At 62.8% G+C, this 21,261-nt stretch overlaps 3 protein-coding genes and 1 long non-coding RNA gene across 9 annotated transcripts; 3 read left to right on the top strand and 1 right to left on the bottom strand.

Moving 5' to 3' along the window:
• The first annotated feature begins 1,126 nt into the window (after positions 1 to 1,126).
• Positions 1,127 to 11,678, top strand: MAP2K7 (mitogen-activated protein kinase kinase 7). Of its 5 annotated transcripts, XM_073017027.1 has the most exons (14): positions 1,231 to 1,339; positions 1,718 to 1,898; positions 3,096 to 3,143; positions 7,062 to 7,203; positions 7,370 to 7,436; positions 7,552 to 7,665; positions 7,745 to 7,864; positions 8,012 to 8,119; positions 8,205 to 8,384; positions 8,477 to 8,557; positions 8,674 to 8,816; positions 9,377 to 9,422; positions 9,526 to 9,656; positions 9,883 to 11,678. In XM_073017027.1, exons 4-14 carry the CDS (start codon positions 7,157 to 7,159, stop codon positions 10,130 to 10,132), a joined length of 1,287 nt encoding a protein of 428 aa, XP_072873128.1. In that variant the 5' UTR covers positions 1,231 to 1,339; positions 1,718 to 1,898; positions 3,096 to 3,143; positions 7,062 to 7,156; the 3' UTR covers positions 10,133 to 11,678. The 5 variants fall into 5 exon arrangements, with proteins under 5 accessions (XP_007993292.1, XP_007993293.1, XP_007993294.1 ...); XM_007995101.3 differs by lacking the exon at positions 1,718 to 1,898 and having other exon boundaries at positions 1,127 to 1,339; XM_007995102.3 differs by lacking the exons at positions 1,718 to 1,898; positions 3,096 to 3,143 and having other exon boundaries at positions 1,128 to 1,339.
• Positions 11,679 to 11,846: 168 nt separating this feature from the next.
• TGFBR3L (transforming growth factor beta receptor 3 like) lies at positions 11,847 to 16,232 on the top strand. Of its 2 annotated transcripts, none has more exons than XM_073017028.1 (7): positions 11,847 to 12,124; positions 13,588 to 13,724; positions 13,803 to 14,123; positions 14,652 to 14,778; positions 14,878 to 15,036; positions 15,229 to 15,301; positions 16,050 to 16,232. In XM_073017028.1, exons 1-6 carry the CDS (start codon positions 12,058 to 12,060, stop codon positions 15,294 to 15,296), a joined length of 879 nt encoding a protein of 292 aa, XP_072873129.1. In that variant the 5' UTR covers positions 11,847 to 12,057; the 3' UTR covers positions 15,297 to 15,301; positions 16,050 to 16,232. The 2 variants fall into 2 exon arrangements, with proteins under 2 accessions (XP_072873129.1, XP_037850255.2); XM_037994327.2 differs by having other exon boundaries at positions 11,854 to 12,124; positions 15,962 to 16,232.
• Positions 15,806 to 17,285, bottom strand: LOC140711919 (uncharacterized). Its single transcript, XR_012093256.1, has 2 exons — positions 16,816 to 17,285; positions 15,806 to 16,566 (listed from the first exon to the last, which is right to left on the bottom strand). It is a non-coding gene; the product is annotated as an uncharacterized lncRNA (long non-coding RNA).
• Positions 17,286 to 17,462: 177 nt separating this feature from the next.
• On the top strand, positions 17,463 to 20,351 carry SNAPC2 (small nuclear RNA activating complex polypeptide 2). Its single transcript, XM_007995105.3, has 5 exons — positions 17,463 to 17,645; positions 18,537 to 18,656; positions 18,819 to 18,887; positions 19,151 to 19,460; positions 19,557 to 20,351. The coding sequence occupies exons 1-5, from the start codon at positions 17,463 to 17,465 to the stop codon at positions 19,874 to 19,876; spliced, it is 1,002 nt and encodes a 333-aa protein (XP_007993296.1). The 3' UTR covers positions 19,877 to 20,351.
• The last annotated feature ends 910 nt before the right edge of the window (positions 20,352 to 21,261 follow it).

Below are 21,261 nucleotides of genomic sequence, written 5' to 3'. Positions count from 1 at the left end.
GTTCTCAGAGCAGAGGCACAGAAGGCCGCCTGGAAGAGGGGAAGGTACAGACCTCAGCTATAACTCTACACTTGTGTGCGTTCCATCCACAAGTCGTCACCAGAGGAGTTCCGACAAGCCTGTAACACTCATCCCAAAGTGTTCCCTCGTTGGGCCAGAAGCTGGAAGGGTACTTGGCAGAGCCTGCCTGGCCCTGGCCACCTCCCAGGTGTCTCTGCAAAATCAGAACCTCCTTCTCGCATCTAAGAGCAGAGGGAAGCTGCTCTTGGGGGATCCCTGGGCTCCAGATGAGACATTTCCCCAGCACCCCTCGGACCACTTAAAGGAGTGGTTTAGGCTGCCGGGGGCCCAGGCACGGGCACCTAACCCCAGGGCCCCTCCTCAGGAATTCTGCACGTGTAGGCGCTGGGCTCACGTTCCCGGTGCGAGAGAGATGACAGGAGGCGTCTTGAGGTTCCATGCGGGTCTGGCCAACAACTCTGGCCTTGGCCCCGTCCCCGAGGTCAAGGGTCACACCGTCGGGTTCCCATGGCCGTCCCCTCCCGCCTGGTTTCGGCCAACTCTGAGCCTGCTCGGACTGGCAAGAAGGAAAAGGGCTCTCAACGGAGCCTAATTACGGTGAGGAGGGGGCACCCCGCTGCCAGCAGGAGGCTAGGAGGCAATTAAGCACAAGAGGAATCCTAATAATGCACCATCAGTGAGGAAGGCATTCCGAAAGGACGCCCAAGCCGACCGTGAAAAGCAAGAAGGTTAAGGTTGCACCGCCGTGGAGACCAGGAATCGACTGCCGCTTGGGAAAGAGGTTCCAGAAATGCGCATGCGCAAAAGCCACGCCAGCGAACACGGTTTCCCCTCCCTAAGCATGCGTGCCGCTCTCACCGCCCACCGCCCTCAGAAGAATGGTGTTTCCTCGCAGCGCCTCTCTCTGGAGGGATCCAGAATTGGCGCATGCGCAGTACGGTGGCAGTGGCGAGGGAGGCGGGGGTTGCACGTTGCCTGCCTCGAGCTCTAGGTGGCGTCATCCTTCGGGCTGAGCCGAAGCACGCACGCGCGGAGGTTCGCACGCGGGGAAGGGCGGGTGCGCGCCGCGGGCATGCGCCGTGCGGGGCGAGACGGCGGCTCGGCGGGGTCATCCGGGCGCAGGCGCAGTGCGGTGTTTGTCTGCCGGACTGACGGGCGGCCGGGCGGTGCGCGGCGGCGGTGGCGGCGGGGAAGATGGCGGCGTCCTCCCTGGAGCAGAAGCTGTCCCGCCTGGAAGCAAAGCTGAAGCAGGAGAACCGGGAGGCCCGGCGGAGGATCGACCTCAACCTGGATATCAGCCCCCAGCGGCCCAGGCCCAGTAAGCACGGCGGCGTGGGGGAGGGGGCGGGCGGGGCGGGGCGCGCGCCGCGGGAGGCCCCGCCCCCGCCACAAGGCCCCGCCCCCGCTTCCGGGGCGCTTCGCGCTCCTCTCAGCCCCCCCACTGTGGGCTCGCGGGGCGAGGGTCACGGTGACCCGGGGGGCGTGGGGCCGGCGAGCTCTGGGGGGTTCCCACCCTCGGGGCCTGGGAGCCCAGTCCCTGGACCCAGGAGAGGCCCCCAGCTGATGACCCGCCCCCATCGCCGTGATCGTCTGGGTCGGGCTTCCCCGACTCCACGCGACCGTGACCACATCCAGGTCGCCCCGAAAACACAGACATGTCCCCTTTGACCTGATGTTACCACTCTCGTCATCTCAGGGACTGTCTGGCGCCCCCCTCCCCCGACCTGGGGGCTTGTCAGCCCCGTGCAGCGGACGATCTACGCACACGCGCACGCCTGGCCCGGGGACACCTGAGGTTACTTTACCACAGAGAGCCCCTCCCCAACTCTTCTGACCCGAGGATTCTTCCTCTCGCTCTCCCTGTGACCGTGTCTGGGGTGAGGGGATGGGGGGGCTCCCTTCTCCCCCGCCCCCCGTGACAGTGACTTTGGCATTGGGCTCAGCAGACCCCCCTCCCACATACATCAGGCCCCCTCAAACCCCTGTGACCAGTTTCACTGTCACCATCTTGGTGAGCGTGTGGTGTCTGATCTCTCCAGAAATGCACATCGACCCCCAGCCAGCCCGGTGACTTTGTCACCTGTTTTCAAGTGATGGCTCCTCTTCCCTTCACACCCACACCCACCTGAGCTGGGGACACCTGAGGCCAGTGTGACTCTAGGCCTGCCCCCGACCCGCCAGCACACATTCTCCTGCTTTCTGATCAGCCCCATCATCTCCGTACCTACTTCCCTGAAACCTTGTCATCCTAGATCAGTACCTCTCACTCTGCACACTCCTGGCTTGGGAACACAGACCATATCTAGTCTCTTGGCTTTTTCCCCAAGAGCCTGGTCTGTAAATCCTCTGGGCTGGAGGGAATCAGATTTTCAAACCCTGCGAACACCACCCCTGACCCGTGATCCTTTTTGTGTCTTTCTTGACCCAGTAAAATGCTCTCATGTATCGTCTGATGTGACCTTTGTAGTTTATTTAGCTCTCTATGGAGTCATTAGGATAGACGGGAAAGGTACCCCCTGTATGTGGGCACCCCACCCCATCCCCGGTCACCCAGCCTGACCTTCACAACCTGACACTCTCCAGTCACTCTCCTGACCTGAGTCAGCATGGGTTCCTCCTTGGGGAATTTCTTGGGGGTCCAGAGAAATCATGGAGGTGGAGATTGTGGCACAGGACACTGCCTGGGACAAGAAGCCCAGCTAAGACACAGGTCCCTGCTAGCCCCTGGGGCTGCCCTCCCTGGCCCCTGAGTGGATGAGACAGGGTTGGGTCCAGGGTCCCCGGTGCCTTCAGGGGTGGCGGGGTGCCTTCACGGGTGGCCGTTCCCATGCAGAGCTAGGAGGCCGGTGGCAGGCAGGCCCCCGAGGAGTCCCCTCCAGGCGTCTGTGTCTGTGTCAGCTCCATCCCATCCTCCCCGCCCTCCCCATCTCTGTCGGTTCCTGGCCATCTCTGCAGTTCAGTGCCTCCCCCCCTCCTCCTCGTTTATGATTTGATTTCTTTTCTTTTGGACGAATCGGTCGTTTCTGTTGTGATTTATCGTGGTGTTGTTTTTTTTCTTCCTTCTCCCCATCCAGTTATTGTGATCACTCTAAGCCCTGCTCCTGCCCCGTCCCAACGAGCAGGTACCAGCCTTTTTATCATCGCTGCTTGGACATCTGCACCATTGACCTAACCGCTGCCCCGGCCGCAGAATGGCGTCCCCCGGCCCCCATGCTCTGTGTGTGTCCCCATGTCCTTTCCCCTCTCACTTTCTCTCTCACTCCACTCAAGCAGCGGTCAGCCCAGCCCGGCCTCTTCTGTACTCCCTCCTCCTCCCCCTCCCTTCCTCTCGCCTCCACTTTGGACTCCCTGGAGGAGGAGGTGGGCTCCCCACTGAATGGGAGTCTATGGCCTTCGAGGGCGTGCACGCCTGTGTGTGTGTAACTGAAAGAGAAAGTCGGGCCTGGTGGGTGGCCTGTACCTATGGATCCCTCTCAATAACTAGATGAACACATAGTACTCCCCCTCCCCGGGTGCCATAGCAGCCCTGGGTGCCAGGGACACAGCAGTGAATAGAACAGACGGAGCCCCTCTCCTCTGTAACGGGGGCTGTAGTAGGGGGGCCCATTGGACAGGGAGCACATTCCCACCAGAGAGAACATTCTAGCCGGGTGAGCGGCCCTGCAGGGGGCCAGTCTAGGGGAACCTCTGGAGAAGGTGGGCATTGAACAAAGCCGCTGGGGAGGCCTGGCACAGTAGCTCATACCTGTAATCCCAACACTCAGGGAGGCTGAGACAGGAGCATCATCTGAGCCCAGGAGGTCGAGGCTACAGTGAGCCATGATCACACCACTGCACCCCAGCCTGGGTGACAGAGCAAGATCCTGTCTCAAAAATTTAAAAAACGGGCCAGGCGCAGTGGCTGATGCCTGTAATTTCAGTATTTTGGGAAGCCAAGGAGGGTGGATCTCTTGAGGTCAGGAGTTCAAGACCAGCCTGACCAACATGGTGAAACCCTGTCGCTATTAAGAATGCAAGACGTTAAGCCAGGTGCGGTGGCTCACACCTGTAATCCCAGCACTTTGGGAGGCCAAGACAGGCGGATCACCTGTGGTCGGGAGTTTGAGACCAGCCTGACCAACATAGAGAAACTCTGTCTCCACTGAAAATACAAATCAGCCGGGCATGGTGGCGCATGCCTGTAATCCCAGCTACTCGGGAGACCGAGGCAGGAGAATAGCTTGAACCCGGGAGGTGGAGGTTGCAGTGAGCCGAGATCGCGCCATTGCACTCCAGCCTGGGCAACAAGAGTGAAGCTCCATCTAAAAAAAAAAAAACGTAAAAGAGATTAGGTGGAGGTTGCAGTGAACTCAGATCGTGCCACTGCACTCCAGCCTGGGCAACAGAGCAAGACTCCGTCTCAAAACAAAAAACAAACAAACAAAAAATGTAAAAAGCGTCTTGAAGGAGGTGGGGGGAGAGAAGACAGCCCTGCCCGGGCTCTGAGCGTAGTGCCAGCCTGTGATAGGGCATGCAGGCTGTGCCCCACGCCTGTGTTGGGAGAGGGAGTAGATGGGGTGCCTGGCCCTGTGAGTGACTGTGAGAGTGTGTGTGTGTCCGATGGGCAGTGGGGACTCTGTCCCAGCTGCATGGGTGCTGGGTCCACAGCGGCGTGCCCCGCGTGTGTGTGGTGCTTGTGCACTTGCACGGCGTGTGCGTGCATGTTGACGTGGCAGCCTGCACACCTGTGGCTCCTGTCAGCAGACACGTGCCCTCCAGCCTCTCGCTCTCTCTCATCCATTCTTTCTCTCTCATCCTCACCCTCTTGCTGTCACTCCACCCTCCTGAGCTGCCATGTGGCCATCACCACCTCTGTGGCCTCTGTTCTCAGGGCCTTTGTGTCCCTCCTTCCCCCAATGCCTACCTGAGCCCTCCCTTCCATTCCCCCGTGCTCCAGTCTGTAGGCCAGCAGCCTCCTCCCCAGGCTCCGGGGCCGCCCTCAGAAGGCCTGGTGGGCTGTGCCGGGGAGGGCGCCCACAGGACTCCTCCAGGGCTGTGGTCCTCACCCCCTGAGTGCAGGGCGGGAGCGGGACTCAGGGCTCCTGTCTGAGGGCGGGAACCACGCAGTGTCTCAAGAGACACCAGGTGCACAGGGGTTGGGGGCTGGGTGTGAGGGGAGCACAGGCCCTTGGGAGCCAGAAGGGGATCGGGGCTGTGGCTCAGGCCATGGACAGAGCAGAGGCACAGGGACCTGAAGAAGCAGAGAGGGGAACCTGGCCAACGCAGCGAGATCCCGTCTCTACTAAAAAGACAAAAGATTAGTTGGGCATGGTGGCGTGTGCCTATAATCCCAGCTACTCAGGAGGCTGAGGCAAGGAGAATCACTTGAACCTGAGAGGCGGAGGTTGCAGTGAGTTGAGATCACGCCATTGCACTCCAGCCTGGCGACAGAGTGAGAACTTATCTCAAAAAAAAAAAAAGGCACCAGTGGGAGGTGACGTGGTGCTGTGGAGGCTGCAGTGGCCAGGACAGCGGGAGGGGCATGGGAGGTGAGGCCTCTAGGCCAGTTAGGAAAGCTGGGCCTGACTGTGTCTCCAGGTCCCCAGAGCCCTTCCCTAGCTCCTGCCTGGTCCTCCAGGAGGGGAGCAAGGGGACACAGCTCCTGCAGGGGCTGGCGGGACCAGGTAGGGGCAGTGCTGGGCCTTCTGCATTGAGACTGAGGTCAGCATCCTCCTGCCTCTCCTGGCTGAGATCAGGGTCCCAGGCACCCAGGGGAGGGACGGGGTTTAGCTGCCAGCATGGAGCGGGTTTGTCTGTTCGTGTTAGTCCCTGGGCACCAGTCACCAGGAGCCTGCAGAACTGTGGGAAAAAAAGGTGGACGAGGCAGGAGGAAGAAAAGGAGAGAGGGGGTTGTCCGTTGAGGGCTTTGGGAGAGCGGCAGGCCCCAGCCCCTGTGGGAGGGGCACCTTGGGAGGTGTGCGTAGCTGTTGTCAGGGCCTCTGGGATGTGAGGTGTCAGGATTGGCTCCTCTGGAGGCCACGTTGGCATCCCGGCCTCTGTTCCTGCACCCCATTGCCAGCCCAGCCAGGGAGACCCTAGCTCCTCCAGGAAGCTGCCCTCCTGTCCCAGGCCCCTCTCTGGCCTGTCTGTGCAGTGCCTCCTCTGGGCACCTGGGCCGGAGTCTTGGTTCCTGTCTGTCTGTCTGTCTCCTGCCCTCCCACCCCTAATGCTGCCTGCCCGCCCCAGGGTGCCCGCTGCCTGCCCGCCGCCTGCCTGCCCGCTGTAGCATGCCCAAGCTGCCCGCATGCAGGCTGCTGGATGAGCCAACCCCTGCCTGGCCCAGCATTGGCCCCACGTGGTCCCGCCAGCCCCTGCAGGAGCTGTGCCCCCCAACTCTCCTCCCAGATGATGCAGGCCCCCTGAGGTCCTGTCCTGCCCCCACGGGCCGCAGCTCTGCAGGCCAGGCCGGGAGGCCCCCATGTCAGCCCACTGGCCCGAGGGGGCCCTCCCGACCCCGGAACAGAACATGGGGCAAGGCAGCCTGAAACCTGGGTCTCGTGCCCACTGCCTCCCCAGGGTGGCCCCGCTCGCTCTTGTCTGGGAGCCAAGTTTAGTGCTACCAGCAGAGCCACAGCCCGGGCCAGCCCCGGCAGGCACTCCACCCCCGCCTCTCCAGCCTGTGGGCGCTGTGGTCCTGGGCCTGCTTCCTGGGCAGAAGTGGGAGGAGGCGCCCACACCTGTCAGGGAGGCTGCCCAGCCGAGGGACACCTCAGGTCCCTGTCTCATTTCTCCGTCAGCGTAGACTTGGGGCTCTCTCTCCCCTGCCAGCCTCTTCCATCTCTTTCCAGGTCAGGGGATGAGACAAGGGACCCCGAGGACAGTCTGGGCTGGGAGGGAGACCCCAGCTCCTCCAGCCCAGCAGGGCAGGGGCTGTGCCGGCCTAGCTAGGGAAGCCCAGGAGGGGAAGGTGAGGGTCCTGACCTCTCCCTGGAGTGCCAGATGTGGAGCTGAGACCAGCTGGGTTCTGACCCCTCCCCTGCCACTGGTTCTCACCCCCCCAGCCCTGCAGCTCCCGCTGGCCAACGATGGGGGCAGCCGCTCGCCATCCTCGGAGAGCTCCCCGCAGCACCCCACGCCCCCCGCCCGGCCCCGCCACATGCTGGGGCTCCCGTCAACCCTGTTCACGCCCCGAAGCATGGAGAGGTGAGCCAGGGGCCCGGTAGGGTTGGGTGGGAAGCAGCATTGAGGGGCCACCGTGCCAGCCTCAGGAGGAGGGTGGTTAAACCGGTGAGAACCCTGGTATGGGGGGCTGGGGTGGCCAACCTGAGGTCAGGACCCACCTCCACCGGCACCTGCTCCGTGTCCCCAGCATTGAGATTGACCAGAAGCTGCAGGAGATCATGAAGCAGACGGGCTACCTGACCATCGGGGGCCAGGTACCACCTTCACTGTGGCGGGAGAGGGAGGAGGTCCATCCTGGGGGCGCCAGTGGGGGGTGGGGGGGCGGTGACAGAGGCCCTGGGGACCCTCCAACCCTCCCTCTCCTCCCAGCGCTACCAGGCAGAAATCAACGACCTGGAGAACTTGGGCGAGATGGGCAGCGGCACCTGCGGCCAGGTGTGGAAGATGCGCTTCCGGAAGACCGGCCATGTCATTGCCGTTAAGGTGAGCCTTGGCGGCTACCCCAGCTGCGCCACACACCCTGGGCCGGTGCTAAGGCTCCCTCCTGTCCCTGCCTGTGCAGCAAATGCGGCGCTCGGGGAACAAGGAGGAGAACAAGCGTATCCTCATGGACCTGGATGTGGTGCTCAAGAGCCATGACTGCCCCTACATTGTGCAGTGCTTTGGGACGTTTATCACCAACGTGAGTCCCCAGCCGTGCCAGGTGCCCCCTCCCCCTCACCCTGCAGGGTCTCCTCCTCCCTCACCCCCTGCCCCTTCCCAGGGAGCAGAGCCTCTGGGGGCTGGGCCAGAAGACACAGCTCCCCCCGGGAACCCCCTCTTACTGCAGACGGACGTCTTCATCGCCATGGAGCTCATGGGCACCTGTGCCGAGAAGCTCAAGAAGCGGATGCAGGGCCCCATCCCCGAGCGCATCCTGGGCAAGATGACAGTGGCGGTGAGTGGCCGGGGGGGCGTGCACCGGGCAGGTGGCCTTGGGCCTGTGCCCCCGGTCACATGCACCCTCCTCTGCCTACCTGCAGATTGTGAAGGCGCTGTACTACCTGAAGGAGAAGCATGGTGTCATCCACCGCGACGTCAAGCCCTCCAACATCCTGCTGGACGAGCGGGGCCAGATCAAGCTCTGCGACTTCGGCATCAGCGGCCGCCTGGTGGACTCCAAAGCCAAGACGCGGAGCGCCGGCTGCGCAGCCTACATGGCAGTGAGTGGGGGCCCTCCAGTGGGGGAGGGGGTGGGGCCTGGGAGCCCAGCCCAGACTTTGAGATACATCTTCCCCTCCTCCTCCTCCTGTAGCCCGAGCGCATTGACCCCCCAGACCCCACCAAGCCAGACTATGACATCCGGGCTGATGTATGGAGCCTGGGCATCTCGTTGGTGAGTTGGGGCCCTGCCCCTTTTCTCCAGCCAGGAGTGAGGACTCCTGGGGAACTCGGAGGGAGGAGAACACAAACCTGTCCTGGCCGGTCCAGCCCTGCCTGTCTCCCTCCCAGGTGGAGCTGGCAACAGGACAGTTTCCCTACAAGAACTGCAAGACGGACTTTGAGGTCCTCACCAAAGTCCTACAGGAAGAGCCCCCGCTTCTGCCCGGACACATGGGCTTCTCGGGGGACTTCCAGTCCTTCGTCAAAGACTGGTGAGACCCTCCCTCCGCTTGGGAGGTCAGGGACAGCCCGCTGCTCTGGGCAGCTGGGGAGGCAAGGCGGGAGCGGAATGGAGGCCCCACCCTGGGATGGGTGGATGCGCCTTTTGGGGGACTCGTGGCTGGTGGCTGCAGACAGGAGCTGGAGCTGGTACCTGGGGAGCCACGAGCTGGGTTTGGACCTGCCTGAGGGGACAGCCAGCCCTGTAGCATTTGGCAGGGTGGCTGTGGGAGATTGTGAGCACGCTTCTGCAACAGACACAGCTACAAGTGCAGGAAGGCCATGTCTGATTCTCTCGGGAGCCCCACCCAACTTTCTGGGGGACCTCAGCTAGCTCTGACCCCCGAAGTCAGGCCCCTGCCACCTAGCCAGGAGGCTTCGGGACTCACAGTTGCTCCCAGCCGTCAGCCGGGGGCCTGAGGACATCCACAGCTCCTTCCGCCACACACATCTTGGGGACCGCTGGCTCCTTGGGGAGGGCCTGACCACAGGGGTGGGACCAGCATCCCCTCCTGCCCTGCTCTCACATCTGTCTTCCGTTCTCTTCCTGTAGCCTTACTAAAGATCACAGGAAGAGACCAAAGTATAATAAGCTACTTGTGAGTACTTGGGGCCCTCCCCGTCCCTGTCCTGTCCCTGCAGCGGCGCGAGGCCAGGAGGGAAGACCCTCTCCTCCTAAGCCCCACCCCCTCGGGCCCACAGGAACACAGCTTCATCAAGCGCTACGAGACGCTGGAGGTGGACGTGGCGTCCTGGTTCAAGGATGTCATGGCGAAGACTGAGTCACCGCGGACTAGCGGCGTCCTGAGCCAGCCCCACCTGCCCTTCTTCAGGTAGCTGCTTGGCGGCGGCCAGCCCCACAGGGGGCCAGGGGCATGGCCACAGGCCCCCCTCCCCACTTGGCCACCCAGCTGCCTGTCAGGGGAGACCTGGGACCTGGACGGCCACCGAGGGCTGAGGACAGAGAGTGGGGGGTGCCCACCCACCCCCCGCCCCGGGCCTACCAGGCCCCCGCCCTTCCCACCCCGGGGTAAGCCGGCCGTGTGCGTCCCCCGACAGACACTGTGAACGGAAGACAGCAGGCCGCGAACAGAGTCGCTGTTCATTCAGCCGCAGCCTCTGGGCCGGGGCGGCCCCCAGGGGCCAGGAGAGAGCCCCCGAGTCCTGCAGCCACCATGCTCCCAGCGTGCTGTGCCCTTCGCCACTCCCACGCACCCGTTTCTCCTCCGTCACCCTCTGTCCCCCGCTCTACCTCTCTGTCCTTGTCTGGCTCTCCCGTCACCCTCCCTGCCTCTGTCTCCTGGCCTGAGCCTGTGCCCAGCCACCTCCTGACAGGTCCCCTGGGTCTGCATAGGTCTCCCGTGGCGCAGTGAGTCAGCGGCCCCCAGCCAGGCGGTGGGGGCATTGCCACTGCTGCCAGATGGGGCTGCGCACACGCGCTCTCTCTCTCTCTCTCTCTCTCTCTTTGATCTCAGGGGGTCCTTTTTGGAGTTTATTGTATTTTATTGTACTTGGTGGGGTGTTTGGGGTGGTGGGAGGAGAGCTTGTTCTCATGGGGTTTGTCGGTACCTTCAGAAACTTTTACCAAAGTCACGTTTAGCTGCTTGTCGTGTGGCCCCAACTGCCCTTGGGCACTGGGGGGCTGGGCTGGGGCCGCTGCTCTGGGGTCTCCGGGAGCCACAGCTTGGGGGTGAGTTGAAGACCTCAGGGGGTGCGGAAGGGTCTGTGGGGCCCTCACTGCACAGGATGGCCTTCAGGGAAGGTGGGCACGGGGCATGGCGCAGAGCAGGTGACCAGAGGGAGTCGGTGACAGAGTGGGGCCAAGGGAGGGGTCCGGAGGGAGTCCGGGATCGAGGGCAGAGGGAGTGGATATGGGGGTTTGAGGATGTATGACAAGCTCTAGCAGGGGTGGGGGCCGGGCTGAGGGTGGGGGTGTGAGGCGGTCACCCCCATCATGCCCTTGGCCGTTCCTCCACTCACCCACACCTGGCCCAGCCCACGTTGAGGTGCAGGAATGGGAAGGCCCAGGTGTGTGCACTGGGGACCCAGGCCAGGTGCCCCCCGGAGCCCGCTGGGGTGGCCAGAGCAGGAGGGGGTGTGTTTCCTTTTTGTGGGTGTTGCATGCAAATCAAGTGGACAAGAAAAAATAAAAAACAAGAAAAAAACAAACAAAATCCCGTAAAACCACAAAGAAAAACCAACACCAAAGGCGCAGAAGCCGGCTGGCTGTGGCGGGGGCAGCGTAGGTAGCATCCCTCTCCTCTCACCTAGCCTGTTGACTCTTGTTATGATATTCACAAAACGCCGCATGTTTAAAAAGTCATAGACGTCATCTCTCTGCCCCCAGCGGGGAACGCCACCTTCTCTTGCCCCTTGGTCCGTTTGTCAGGGGCCAGGGGTCTGCTGGGTGGGGGTGCCAACAGGCCTGGCCCTTTTCTCCCCTGCGTCCAGCCGTGGCGGCCTCTGCGGATTCCCGGAAGGTTGCATGGCTGGTCCCAGGACCAGCACAGGCCTGAGGCCGGGCTGCCTGGTTTTATTTTTATTTAACTTTATTTTCTGTTTTATGAGTGTGTGTCCGCCCACCCCCACCCCCTTCAGTGTTAAGTGGGGAGCCCTGGGGGAGTCTCTCCTGCCTCCCAGCCTCTCCCAAGACCTCCCCCCTCGTCACCAGCCATCCCTCTGGACCAGGCAGAGGGCGGACCGGGCGGGCAGGGGCCTGAGGGTGGCTCGGGCCAGCCCACCAGCCAATGGACCCCTCCTCAGGCCGCCAGTGGCGCCCTGCCCCTTTTTAAAACAAAATGCCCACATTTGTAAACCCTTAGATGCTTGAGAATAAATCCCTCCCTTTTCTTCCACTGAGTCTGTGGTGTGTCATGGGCCTGGCAGGGCGAGGGGGCAAGGGGGTAGGTGTCGGGGGAGGCCTCTGCATTGAGGGGAGACTGAGGCAGGTTTGGGAGCTGAACGGGAGGTGTTTGTAGTGACTTGCCAATGGATATCAAGCAGTTGGTGTGAGGGACCCCCCTACCCCCATTAGCCACAGGTCGGCCAGCAGAGGATCCCTTAATCCCTCCAGGCCTTGGACATTGGCTCTGGTGTCAGCCCCTCAGTCTGCCACCCCCGCTCCCTGCCTCCCTCCTGGCCAAGGACAGGGCCGCCTGCCCACGTGCGGGACCTGGGTGCAGCCCAGCTGGTGTCTGCTCTGGCCCCGAACACTCCGACTTCAGCTGGTCCAGCATGCTGGGCACTGTGCTGCTGCTGGCCCTGCTCCCAGGGATCGCCACCTTGCCCAGCGGGCCACCTGGTATGTATGAGCAGGGAGGTGACCGGTCTGTCATGCTTCTATCACTATGTCACCCTCTTTTTTTTTTTTGAGATGGAGTCTTGCTCTGCCACCCAGGCTGGAGTGCAGTGGTGCAATCTCAACTCACTGCAACCTCCACCTCCTCTGTTCAAGCGATTCTCCTGCTTTAGTCTCCTGAGTAGCTGGGACTACAGGCGTGCAACACCACGCCTGGCTAATTGTTGTGTTTTTTAGTAGAGACAGGGTTTCCCTATGTTGGCCAGGCTGGTCTCGAACTCCTGACCTCAGGCGATCCGCCCGCCTCGACCTCCCAAAGTGCTGGGATTACAGGTGTGAGCCACCGTGCCTGGCTGGTGTCACTCTTTTTCAACTAGACCTCTGGTCCTCCTCTCGGGGTGGGGACGGGGCAGGGGAGTGGGATGGGGTCTCTGTCCTCTGTCCCAAGGGTGGCTCACAGCCCTACTTCGGCAAAGCTCCCTGCAGCCACGGAGAGGGCCAGTCTACCCAGGCACTCTTCAGAAGTGAGTATGTGGGGATGGATGAGGGGGCTCATGCCTGTAATCCCAGCACTTAGGGAGGCTGAGGGGAGAGGATCGCTTGAGGCCAGGAGTTCCAGACCAGCCTGGGCAACATAGAACCCTTAAGGCCATGTTGGCGAGTGTCTGTGGTCACAGCTACTGGAGAGGCTGAAGCAGGAGGATGACTGGAGCCCAGGAGGTGGAGGCTGCAGTGAGCTGTATTCCCACTACTGCACTCCAGCCTGGGCGATAGAGGGAGACCCTGTCTCAGAAAACAAGGAAAATGGATGTGCAGGCATCTTTCGTATTTGGAGATTATCCGTTTTACCCCGCTTAGCACCTCCTGAAGGCAGACATCAGTGTGTCTGTAGGGGCACGGAGAGGGGAGGGGACCCCATGGCTGCCTTGGACTGGACAGGTGGAAGCGTCTCAGATTTTGGTGGCCTGGCTGGGCTTTGGCTGTGCCCAGGAGAGCCTCTAGGGAAGGTATCCTCTTCACTTCCCTTCCTCGTTAGTGATAGCACCTATGTCCCCTTAGAAAGGGGAACCGTCGGTCCTGCTGTGTCCCCAGGAGGCCCCAGCCCTGGGGAAGGTGGGGGAGCTCTGACTTCACCCAGCTGGACCCCACCATCGGGTGCTCCTCACCGCGTCTGTTCCGCCCCAGGGAGGCCTTCGCCAGCTTCGGAGGCTTCTCTAGGGGCTCATGACTCTGCAGCCGGCTCAGCTGCTGGGCTGTGCGGGTCCCAGGGGTCGCCAGGGGGCACATCACCATCAGGGGGAACGTGGCGCGGAGCCCGTCATGGGTGAATCCGCCGCCGCAACTGCATCCCTTTTCCAAAGGCGGCGGCGGGGGCGAGGTGGTCCGGTCACTTTTCCCAGAGGCCTAAAGGGCAGCACGCGTTTTCTCTCTGGGCCGCCCTCACCCCCGCCCCCACCTCCCGCCAGCACCGCCGTTCCCCGCGGCGCCCGGCCCCTGGCTGCGCAGACCCCTCTTCAGTCTGAAGCTGTCTGACACAGAGGACGTCTTTCCGCGCCGCGCGGGGCCGCTCGAGGTCCCGGCCGACAGCCGCGTGTTCGTGCAGGTGGGGGCCCCGCGGAAACCAGGGGCGGATGGGGGCTGGTGGGGATGGGCAATCCGTGATGGCGCCTCCGTCCCCCAGGCGGCCTTGGCCCGTCCCTCCCCGCGCTGGGGCCTGGCCCTGCACCGCTGCTCAGTGACGCCGTCCTCACGCCCGGCCCCGGGGCCCGCCCTGGCTCTGCTGCGCGAGGGCTGCCCCGCCGACACCTCTGTCGCCTTCCCGCCACCGCCGCCGCCGAGCCCGGGTGCCACCCGCCCCGCCCGTTTCAGCTTCCGCCTGCGCCCGGTCTTCAACGCCTCGGTGCAGTTCCTGCACTGCCAGCTGAGCCGCTGCCGCCGCCTCCGGGGAGTCCGCCGGGCGCCTGCGCCTCTGACGCCGCCGCCGCCGCCGCCGCCATCGCGGGTGCGCGGGCGCAGAGCTTGGAATCCGGGCGCCGGGGTCCTTCGGGGACTGGGCACGAGCGACTCTGGCAGTGGAAAGGGGATACTTTTGGGGTCTGAGGATCTGGAGGTGGGGAGAGGTGGGGCGGAGCGGCCCATCTCTGCCGACAGTTTCTCCGGAGACAGTGTGGACACTGGGTTCCCCCATGGACAGCTCTCGAATCCTTCAGGGCTGGGGGTTGGATGCAGAAGACCACTCAGGGGACACATTTCTGGGAACTTGGTGCTGGGCCTCACACGCTAGGTGCTGGGAGACCCGGACCATGCAATCTTGTGGGGCTGGGATTTGGGGTCCTTAGGGGCTGGGCGGCTAGCCACTTGTATGAGTAGGGCCTGGGCTCAGGGATCCCTAAGGGGCCGGATTTCCAGGGGTCCCATCTTGGCTGTGGTGGAGAGCCGGACTCAGGTCTCTCTTGGGGGCCCTGGGGACCAGAGCCACGATCCCGGTGCCCTGATGTCCCCGTCTCTTCCCCACCTTCCTCTCCCCCAGTGTCTGCCTCAGGACGAGGCGTGCGCCGGCACTGGCAGTGGCAGCGCCGAGGGTCTGGCTGCCGACGGCCCCCACCTGCACACGCTGACGCAGCCTATCGTGGTCACCGTGCCGCGGCCGCCCCCCAGTGAGCACGCAGTCCTCCTCCGCAGGGAGCCGTGGGGCGGCAAAGGGGGTGGGAAGGACACCTGGGACCTGGAACCAGTCAGCGTGGCTCTTCCCACAGGGCCGCCCAAGAGTGTCCCCGGCCGCGCCGTGCGCCCTGAGCCTCCTGCGCCGGCCCCTGCGGCCCTGGAACCCGCGCCAGTGGTGGCGCTGGTGTTGGCAGCCTTCGTGCTGGGCGCCGCACTGGCTGCCGGGCTGGGCCTCGTCTGCGCGCACTCAGGTACCCACCTCAGCCAAGCCGGGCCCCCAGTCTAATCCCGCGCGTCGGGACCCGGGGCGACGCGATCCCGCCTGTGGGGCCTGATCAGCCCTAGCTAGGCCTGCCTCCGCGATGCCCGCAGCAGCCCCCAGAGGCCGCCCTTAGCCTGGCGTGGTGCGCAGCAGCCCTTCTGCAGCTCGCCTCTACTTCCAGCGCCCTCGGCTCCCGGCCCGCCCGCGAGAGCCTCGCCCAGCGGTCCCCAGCCCAGGAGGCCCCAGTGAGGAAGGTAGGTATGGAGATGGAGGGAGTTGGGGGAGGGAGGAGATGACAGTGACGCTTCCTAGCGCTTAGTTCGTGCCAGGCACTGAGGTTTTTGGGGTTTTTGTTTGTTTGTTTTTGAGATGGAGTTTCGCTCCTGTTGCCCAGGCTGGAGTGCAATGGCGCGATCTCGGCTCACCGCAACCTCTACCTCCCGGGTTCAAGCGATTCTCCTGCCTCAGCCTCCTGAGTAGCTGAGATTACAGGCATGCGCCACCACACCAGGCTAATTTTGTATTTTTAGTAGAGATGGGGTTTCTCCATGTTGGTCAGGCTGGTCTGGCACACCTGACCTCAGGTGATCCTACCGCTTCGGCCTCCCAAAGTGCTGAGATTACAGGCCTGAGCCACTGCCTCCCGCCCCCAGGCACTGTTGTCAATGTTTTACGCCTATGAACTAACTTAATCCCCTTAACCTCCAGGCGGACACTATTATAATCCCCATTTTAGAGACGAGAATAATGAGGCATTCTCTGAATTAAGTAGCTTGTCAAAAGTCACAATAGTGGGTGGAGCTTGGATTCGAACTCAGGCAGTGGGTCCAGCCAGGAGCATTAGGTGGGGAGAGGCATTACACGAGGAGAACTCAGCATTCAGACCGGGCTCCCACTCTCACCCCGGCATACAGACCGATGGAAGAGGCCAGTGGTCTGCTGGGAAGGGAGGTGGCCCGCGTAGCGTCCCCTCCCTTGCTGAGCCTCAGCCACCCCTCCCAGAGATGGTGCGCCCCCAACGTGGTCCGGAGATACACCCAGCTACCGCTTCGGGACCAGGACCAACAGGACCGGACCCGCCTCCCTGGACCTCGGACCTGATGGGGCCACGACCCCTGTGCTTCTCTCCTCCCCGTCCCTCCCACCCACCTGTGCTCAAAATAAACCTCTGGATTGACCGGCTAAGTTCTGGTGCAGTCAGTGAGCGCGCAAGGTGCGGGGTGGGAGATGGGTGGGGAGGCTTGGGGAGAAAGCTGGGAGTAGGACTTGGGGAGGAGTCTTGAGAAATCCTGACTTAGGGGGTGGAGCCTGGGGGCGGGGCCCATACGCCCACATACCCGTGTGCACTCCCGGGTCATGGGAGACTCTACGGCGTTTTGTCTCAAACAGAAAGCGACACCTGGCCCGGCGCGGTGGCTCCCGCCTGTAATCTCTGCACATTGGGAGGCCGAGGTGGGTGGATCACTTGAGGTCAGGAGTTCCAGACCAGCCTGGCCGACATGGTGAAACCCCGTCCCTACTAAAAAAATACAAAAAAAGAATTAGCAGGGCGTAGTGGCGCGTGCTTATAATCCCAGCTGCTTGGGAGGCTGAGGCAGGAGAATCGCTTGAACCCAGGAGGCAGAGGTGGCACTGAGCCGAGATCGCGCCATTGCACTGCAGCCTGGGCAACAAGAGCAAAAATCCACCTAAAAAAAAAAAAAAAAAGCGACACCCAACCCCCAAGAGTAAGTTTAAAATAAACCCTCCCCCTCCCTCTTCTCCTTACCCGGACACCTGCCCATCTGCCTCCTGCGATCTTCCTCAAGCCAGGCCTTCTCAGCTCTCCACTACCCGCGCCCGGACCCTGCCCTTGCTCGGCCTCGACCTTCTGCCTCTGCTCCAGTCTCCTCTTAGATTGTCAGTTTAGTCTAGAGCTCCTTAAATCTCTCTTGCCTTATACAGGCAAGAGTGGGACTATCAGCCCCAGGCTACAGAGGAGGAAACTGAGGCTAGGCAAGGTTAAATCACTTGCCCAAAGTCCCCAGGCCTGTCTGATCCCGGAGCCCAGCTTCTTGACCACGACTGGATCTTCGGACTTGACCTTTCAGCCAGAACCCACCCCTCTGCGAGGAGCAAAGTACACAGTAGTAGCTTCATGAGTTAGTCCAGCAATAGAGGGAGGGCACGAGATCCAAGGTGTCGTCTCCACTTCATAAATGAGATAAAGTGCAGGCTGAAGGTCTCCTTGGCCCCGCCCCAGTTCCAGTGCTGATCCCCCCCTTCACTTCCATTGGGGCGGGTCCCCAGGCCTGCAAAGGCGGAGCCACACCCCCACGTGCGTCCGCCTCCGCGTGGTGCTTTCTGGCCTCGGCGGCCCCCGTAGCTCCGCCCGCCGGAGACCTGCCTTACAGCGCCTGCGTCTTTCTGACCGGCATGAAGCCACCTCCCAGGCGGCGAGCGGCCCCGGCGCGCTATCTGGGCGAGGTGACCGGTCCCGCGACCTGGAGCGCTCGCGAGAAGCGGCAGCTAGTGAGACTCCTGCAGGCGCGACAGGGCCAGCCGGAGCCGGACGCCGCCGAGCTGGCCCGGGAGCTGCAAGGCCGGAGCGAGGCTGAGGTGAGATGCGGTTCTCGGGACCAAAACCAGGCTGGAGACGGGGCTAGGGTAGGGCGTAGAGTGGGCGGGGCTGCGGCAGGAGCCGGCGGGGCGGGGCCAGGAATGTAAGCAAGCGGAGCTGTGGCGTGGGGCTGGGGCTAAGGGGCGGGGCGTTAGTGGGTGAGCCTGGGCTGGGTGAGGGGCGGGGCGTGGGCGGGAAGAGAACAAGGCCTAGGGGCGGGGCGAACTTGGGAGCAAGACGTGGGCGGGGCATAAGTGAAGCGGAGGGGCGGGGCGATGCTGGGGGCGGGGCGTGCGTGCCGCTGAGGGTTGGAGAGTGGGTGAGTCGTTTGAGGGGCAGGGCGAGTCTGGGGGCGGGGCTTGGGCGGGATAAGAGCAAGACTTAAGGGCGGGGCCATTTTGGGAGTAAGGCGTGGGCGGGGCGTGGGTGGGCCGAGTGCAAGCTTTAAAGGCGGGGCGAGCTTCGGAGTAATGCGTGGGTGGGGCGAGGGCGAAAGGGGCGGAATGAACTGGGAGTAAGATGCAGCCGAGGCCAGTCTTGAAAAGCAACGCATGCTGTTGGACAGGATACGAGCTTGAAGTGAGAGTCAGGGAATGGGGAAGAGGGGACGAAGAAGGGAGTTGAACGGGGTAGTAGCCAGCATAGGGTTGGGCCCTGGGCTGCGTGAAGGAGCCGGAACTGGCCTGGGCCTTACACCTTCTTTAGGTAGCTGGTCAGACTCTGGATGGGGTAGGGGCCTTGGCGGTCACTGGGACTCCTAACACCGGGCTAGCAGGAGACTAAGGCGCAGTAGCGGGGCCCAGAGCAGGCAAGGGAGCGGGCTTTGGCTTCTCTGCTGCAGCCCTGAGCTCATAGAAGCCTCATTCGGCCTCCTCCTCTTTCCTTTCTAGATCCGGGTCTTCCTCCAGCAGCTCAAGGGCCGCGTAGCCCGGGAGGCCATTCAAAAGGTGCATCCGGGTGGCCTTCAGGGACCAAGGCGCCGGGAGGCACAGCCCCCAGCCCCCATAGAGGTGAGGCAGATGAACAAGGCGAGGCTGTCCAGGGCAGGTCCCTGGTGGGTAGGTGGGAGTTGTGGAGGATAACCTGATTAGGGGATCCCCAGGAGGGGCAGGGCTTGGGGGGCCCTTGCAGGCTGATCCCTGGGCTGACCTTTTACCTCTGGCTTCACTCAGGTCTGGACGGATCTGGCTGAGAAGATAACAGGGCCACTGGAGGAAGCCCTGGCAGTGGCTTTCTCGCAGGTACGGCCATGCCCCAAGGCAGGTCGGGGCGTCCCAGAGGACAGGGTCACTGGGCCAAATATGTGAACCTGGGTCCTGGGCCCTTCCTGTTGCCAGCTCTGTGGCCTCCATCAGTCACTGGACACCTCGAGCCTCAGTGTCCCTGGCTCTGAGGCCATCTCCTGTCTGAGCAGCATCTTAGGGTGGCCGAGAGGATGGGGGAATGTGTAGACGGTGAGAGGACTTTCTAGCTTCCCTTACTCCCTGATTGTTCTGCCTGCCAGGTGCTCACCATCGCGGCCACGGAACCGGTCACCCTCCTGCACTCCAAGCCCCCCAAGCCCACGCAGGCCCGTGGAAAGCCGCTGCTCCTGAGCGCCCCTGCAGGGCAGGAAGACTCTGCCCCTGAGATACCTAGCTCCGCCCCCAAGGCACCTAGCTCCACCCCCGAGACTTCTGCCCCTGCCCCTGAGAAACCTGCGTCCTCCGCTGGTCCCTCCACTGAACAAGACTTCGCTGTGGACTTTGAGAAGATCTACAAATACTTGTCCTCTCTCTCCCGAAGTGGCCGCAGCCCTGAGCTCTCAGCAGCTGGTGAGAAGGATGAGGGAGGGCACAGAGGCAGAGGGATCGGGGTCCCTGGCGGCAGGTAAGGGTGTCTCCTTACCCCTCCCCTCCATCCGTCACTAGAGTCGGCTGTGGTCCTCGACCTGCTCATGTCACTTCCAGAGGAGCTGCCCCTCCTGCCCTGCACAGCCTTGGTTGAGCATATGACGGAGACATACTTACGTCTGACAGCCCCCCAGCCCAGCCCCGCTGGAGGGAGCCTGGGGCCTGCTGCTGAGGGGGAAGGGGCTGGCTCCAAGGCACCAGAGGAGACCCCCCCAGCCACCAAGAAGGCCGAGCCCAGCGAATTGAAATCGTCCTGGCAAGCAGCTGGGATCTGTCCCCTGAACCCGTTCCTGGTGCCCCTGGAGCTTCTGGGTCGGGCAGCCACCCCTGCCAGGTGAGGGGCATGGCGGGCAGGAGGCACACCAGGCCCCCTGCCCTGGCCCTCGGTTCTGCTCGGCTGGCACTGGCTCTTTCTGAGGATCCCGTCGTGTGGGAATGTCCCTGAGATGACGCTCAGCTGTGGGGCCTCTGAGACGCCCCACACTTTGGGGGTTTCAGAAATGGAACCCCCGTTGTACAGGGGTTCGGTGGGGGTTACGGGACTCCACTCACAAGCCTCCCGACCTCCGGGACAGGCGGACAGGGCTGGCCTCCCCCAGTCCCCAAGCCCCACTGCGCCTTGTTGTCTCCTGGGGGCCACAGCTGGCACTGCACACCGGAAACGCTCTCACACGTTTCCCCTTCCTGTACCTCGGGACCAGCATCTTCACTTTCTTCAACTGACCAGTCGTGGATACTACTACCTGCTGCCAGCTCCTTCCCCTTCCCGAGGGTATTCTGTGACCATGAATAAAGTCCTCATTATTCTCTTTCTCTTTCGCCTGTGACTTAAAGGTAGAAGTGGGGGCCCTGAAGTGTCAGAGCTTGGGGTCACAGGGCTGGGGGTGTGCCAGGGAGCAGAGCTGCCAGCTGTCTGGTCTGATGAGGCCTGGGGTGAGGAGCCCCTTGGTTACTGTAGAGCTGACAAGTGTGGATGGGAAGGGGAGAGCCGGCAGGGTACCTTGGGGACAGGTGTCAGGGATGGGTTTCAGAGTAGGGCACAGTCACATGGCACAGGTGGAGGGGAGAAGGCAGCAGAGTGGGGGTGGCCCGGCAGAAGGAGTCAAGCCCCAGGCTGGAGGGCTAGAGGAAGATAGGGGTGGGCTGTCCCAAGTGGCAGGAGGCTAGTGGGAGTGGAATGTGTCCCCTGGGGTATCCTTGGGATCTCAAGGATTCCTAGAACGCTGGGAGGGAGGGGCGCTGGAGTCAGGGCTGACCTCAAATCCCTGGGGGTGCTGGGTCCCCGCTTGGGGCTCCCTCCATCAGCCTCACCTGCCCTGTGGGTGTGGACGGAGGGTCGGGTCCGAGGGAGGGAAGCAGATGTCCTCCCACGGCACCGCGCCCTACGCCCAGCTAGTAATCCAAGTGGGTAAAATTCTGTTCTCGGAGTCTGCGTTCACCCAGTCTTCCTTTTATAGAAACGCTCATTCCTCCCCACACATACTGCACACGGCTCCCCGGGGGTGCACATCTCCTGGGAGGGCCTTGGAGCACAGCCAGCCCACTCCGTCCGTGGTCACTGTTCTACCACGCCAGACTCACAAACGCTGCCAACGGTGCTGGGCAGGGGGAGGAGGCTTAGGCTGCAGGTACAGTCGTCGGAGCCTCCCTACAGGGCTGGTGGAGGGTGTTCCAGCTCCCTGCAGGGCTGTCTCTCTCTCACCACCCCCAGCGCCTCCCCAGG

Source organism: Chlorocebus sabaeus, chromosome 6 (genome assembly GCF_047675955.1).
Source record: "Chlorocebus sabaeus isolate Y175 chromosome 6, mChlSab1.0.hap1, whole genome shotgun sequence".
NCBI classification, from domain to species: Eukaryota; Metazoa; Chordata; class Mammalia; order Primates; family Cercopithecidae; genus Chlorocebus; species Chlorocebus sabaeus.
This window is presented reverse-complemented; position numbering and strand designations above follow the sequence as displayed.

Excerpts from the sequence above, each read along its gene's own strand:
- MAP2K7 (XM_007995101.3), top strand. The coding sequence starts at position 1,216 with ATGGCGGCGTCCTCCCTGGAGCAGAAGCTGTCCCGCCTGGAAGCAAAG. Across the intron at positions 7,437-7,551 it reads ACCTGACCATCGGGGGCCAG|CGCTACCAGGCAGAAATCAA; the intron begins GTACCACCTTCA and ends CTCTCCTCCCAG. Across the intron at positions 8,385-8,476 it reads GCTGCGCAGCCTACATGGCA|CCCGAGCGCATTGACCCCCC; the intron begins GTGAGTGGGGGC and ends CTCCTCCTGTAG.
- TGFBR3L (XM_073017028.1), top strand. The coding sequence starts at position 12,058 with ATGCTGGGCACTGTGCTGCTGCTGGCCCTGCTCCCAGGGATCGCCACC. Across the intron at positions 14,779-14,877 it reads CGTGCCGCGGCCGCCCCCCA|GGCCGCCCAAGAGTGTCCCC; the intron begins GTGAGCACGCAG and ends CTCTTCCCACAG. Across the intron at positions 15,037-15,228 it reads CCTCGTCTGCGCGCACTCAG|CGCCCTCGGCTCCCGGCCCG; the intron begins GTACCCACCTCA and ends CTCTACTTCCAG.
- SNAPC2 (XM_007995105.3), top strand. The coding sequence starts at position 17,463 with ATGAAGCCACCTCCCAGGCGGCGAGCGGCCCCGGCGCGCTATCTGGGC. Across the intron at positions 17,646-18,536 it reads AAGGCCGGAGCGAGGCTGAG|ATCCGGGTCTTCCTCCAGCA; the intron begins GTGAGATGCGGT and ends TTTCCTTTCTAG. Across the intron at positions 19,461-19,556 it reads CCCTGAGCTCTCAGCAGCTG|AGTCGGCTGTGGTCCTCGAC; the intron begins GTGAGAAGGATG and ends ATCCGTCACTAG.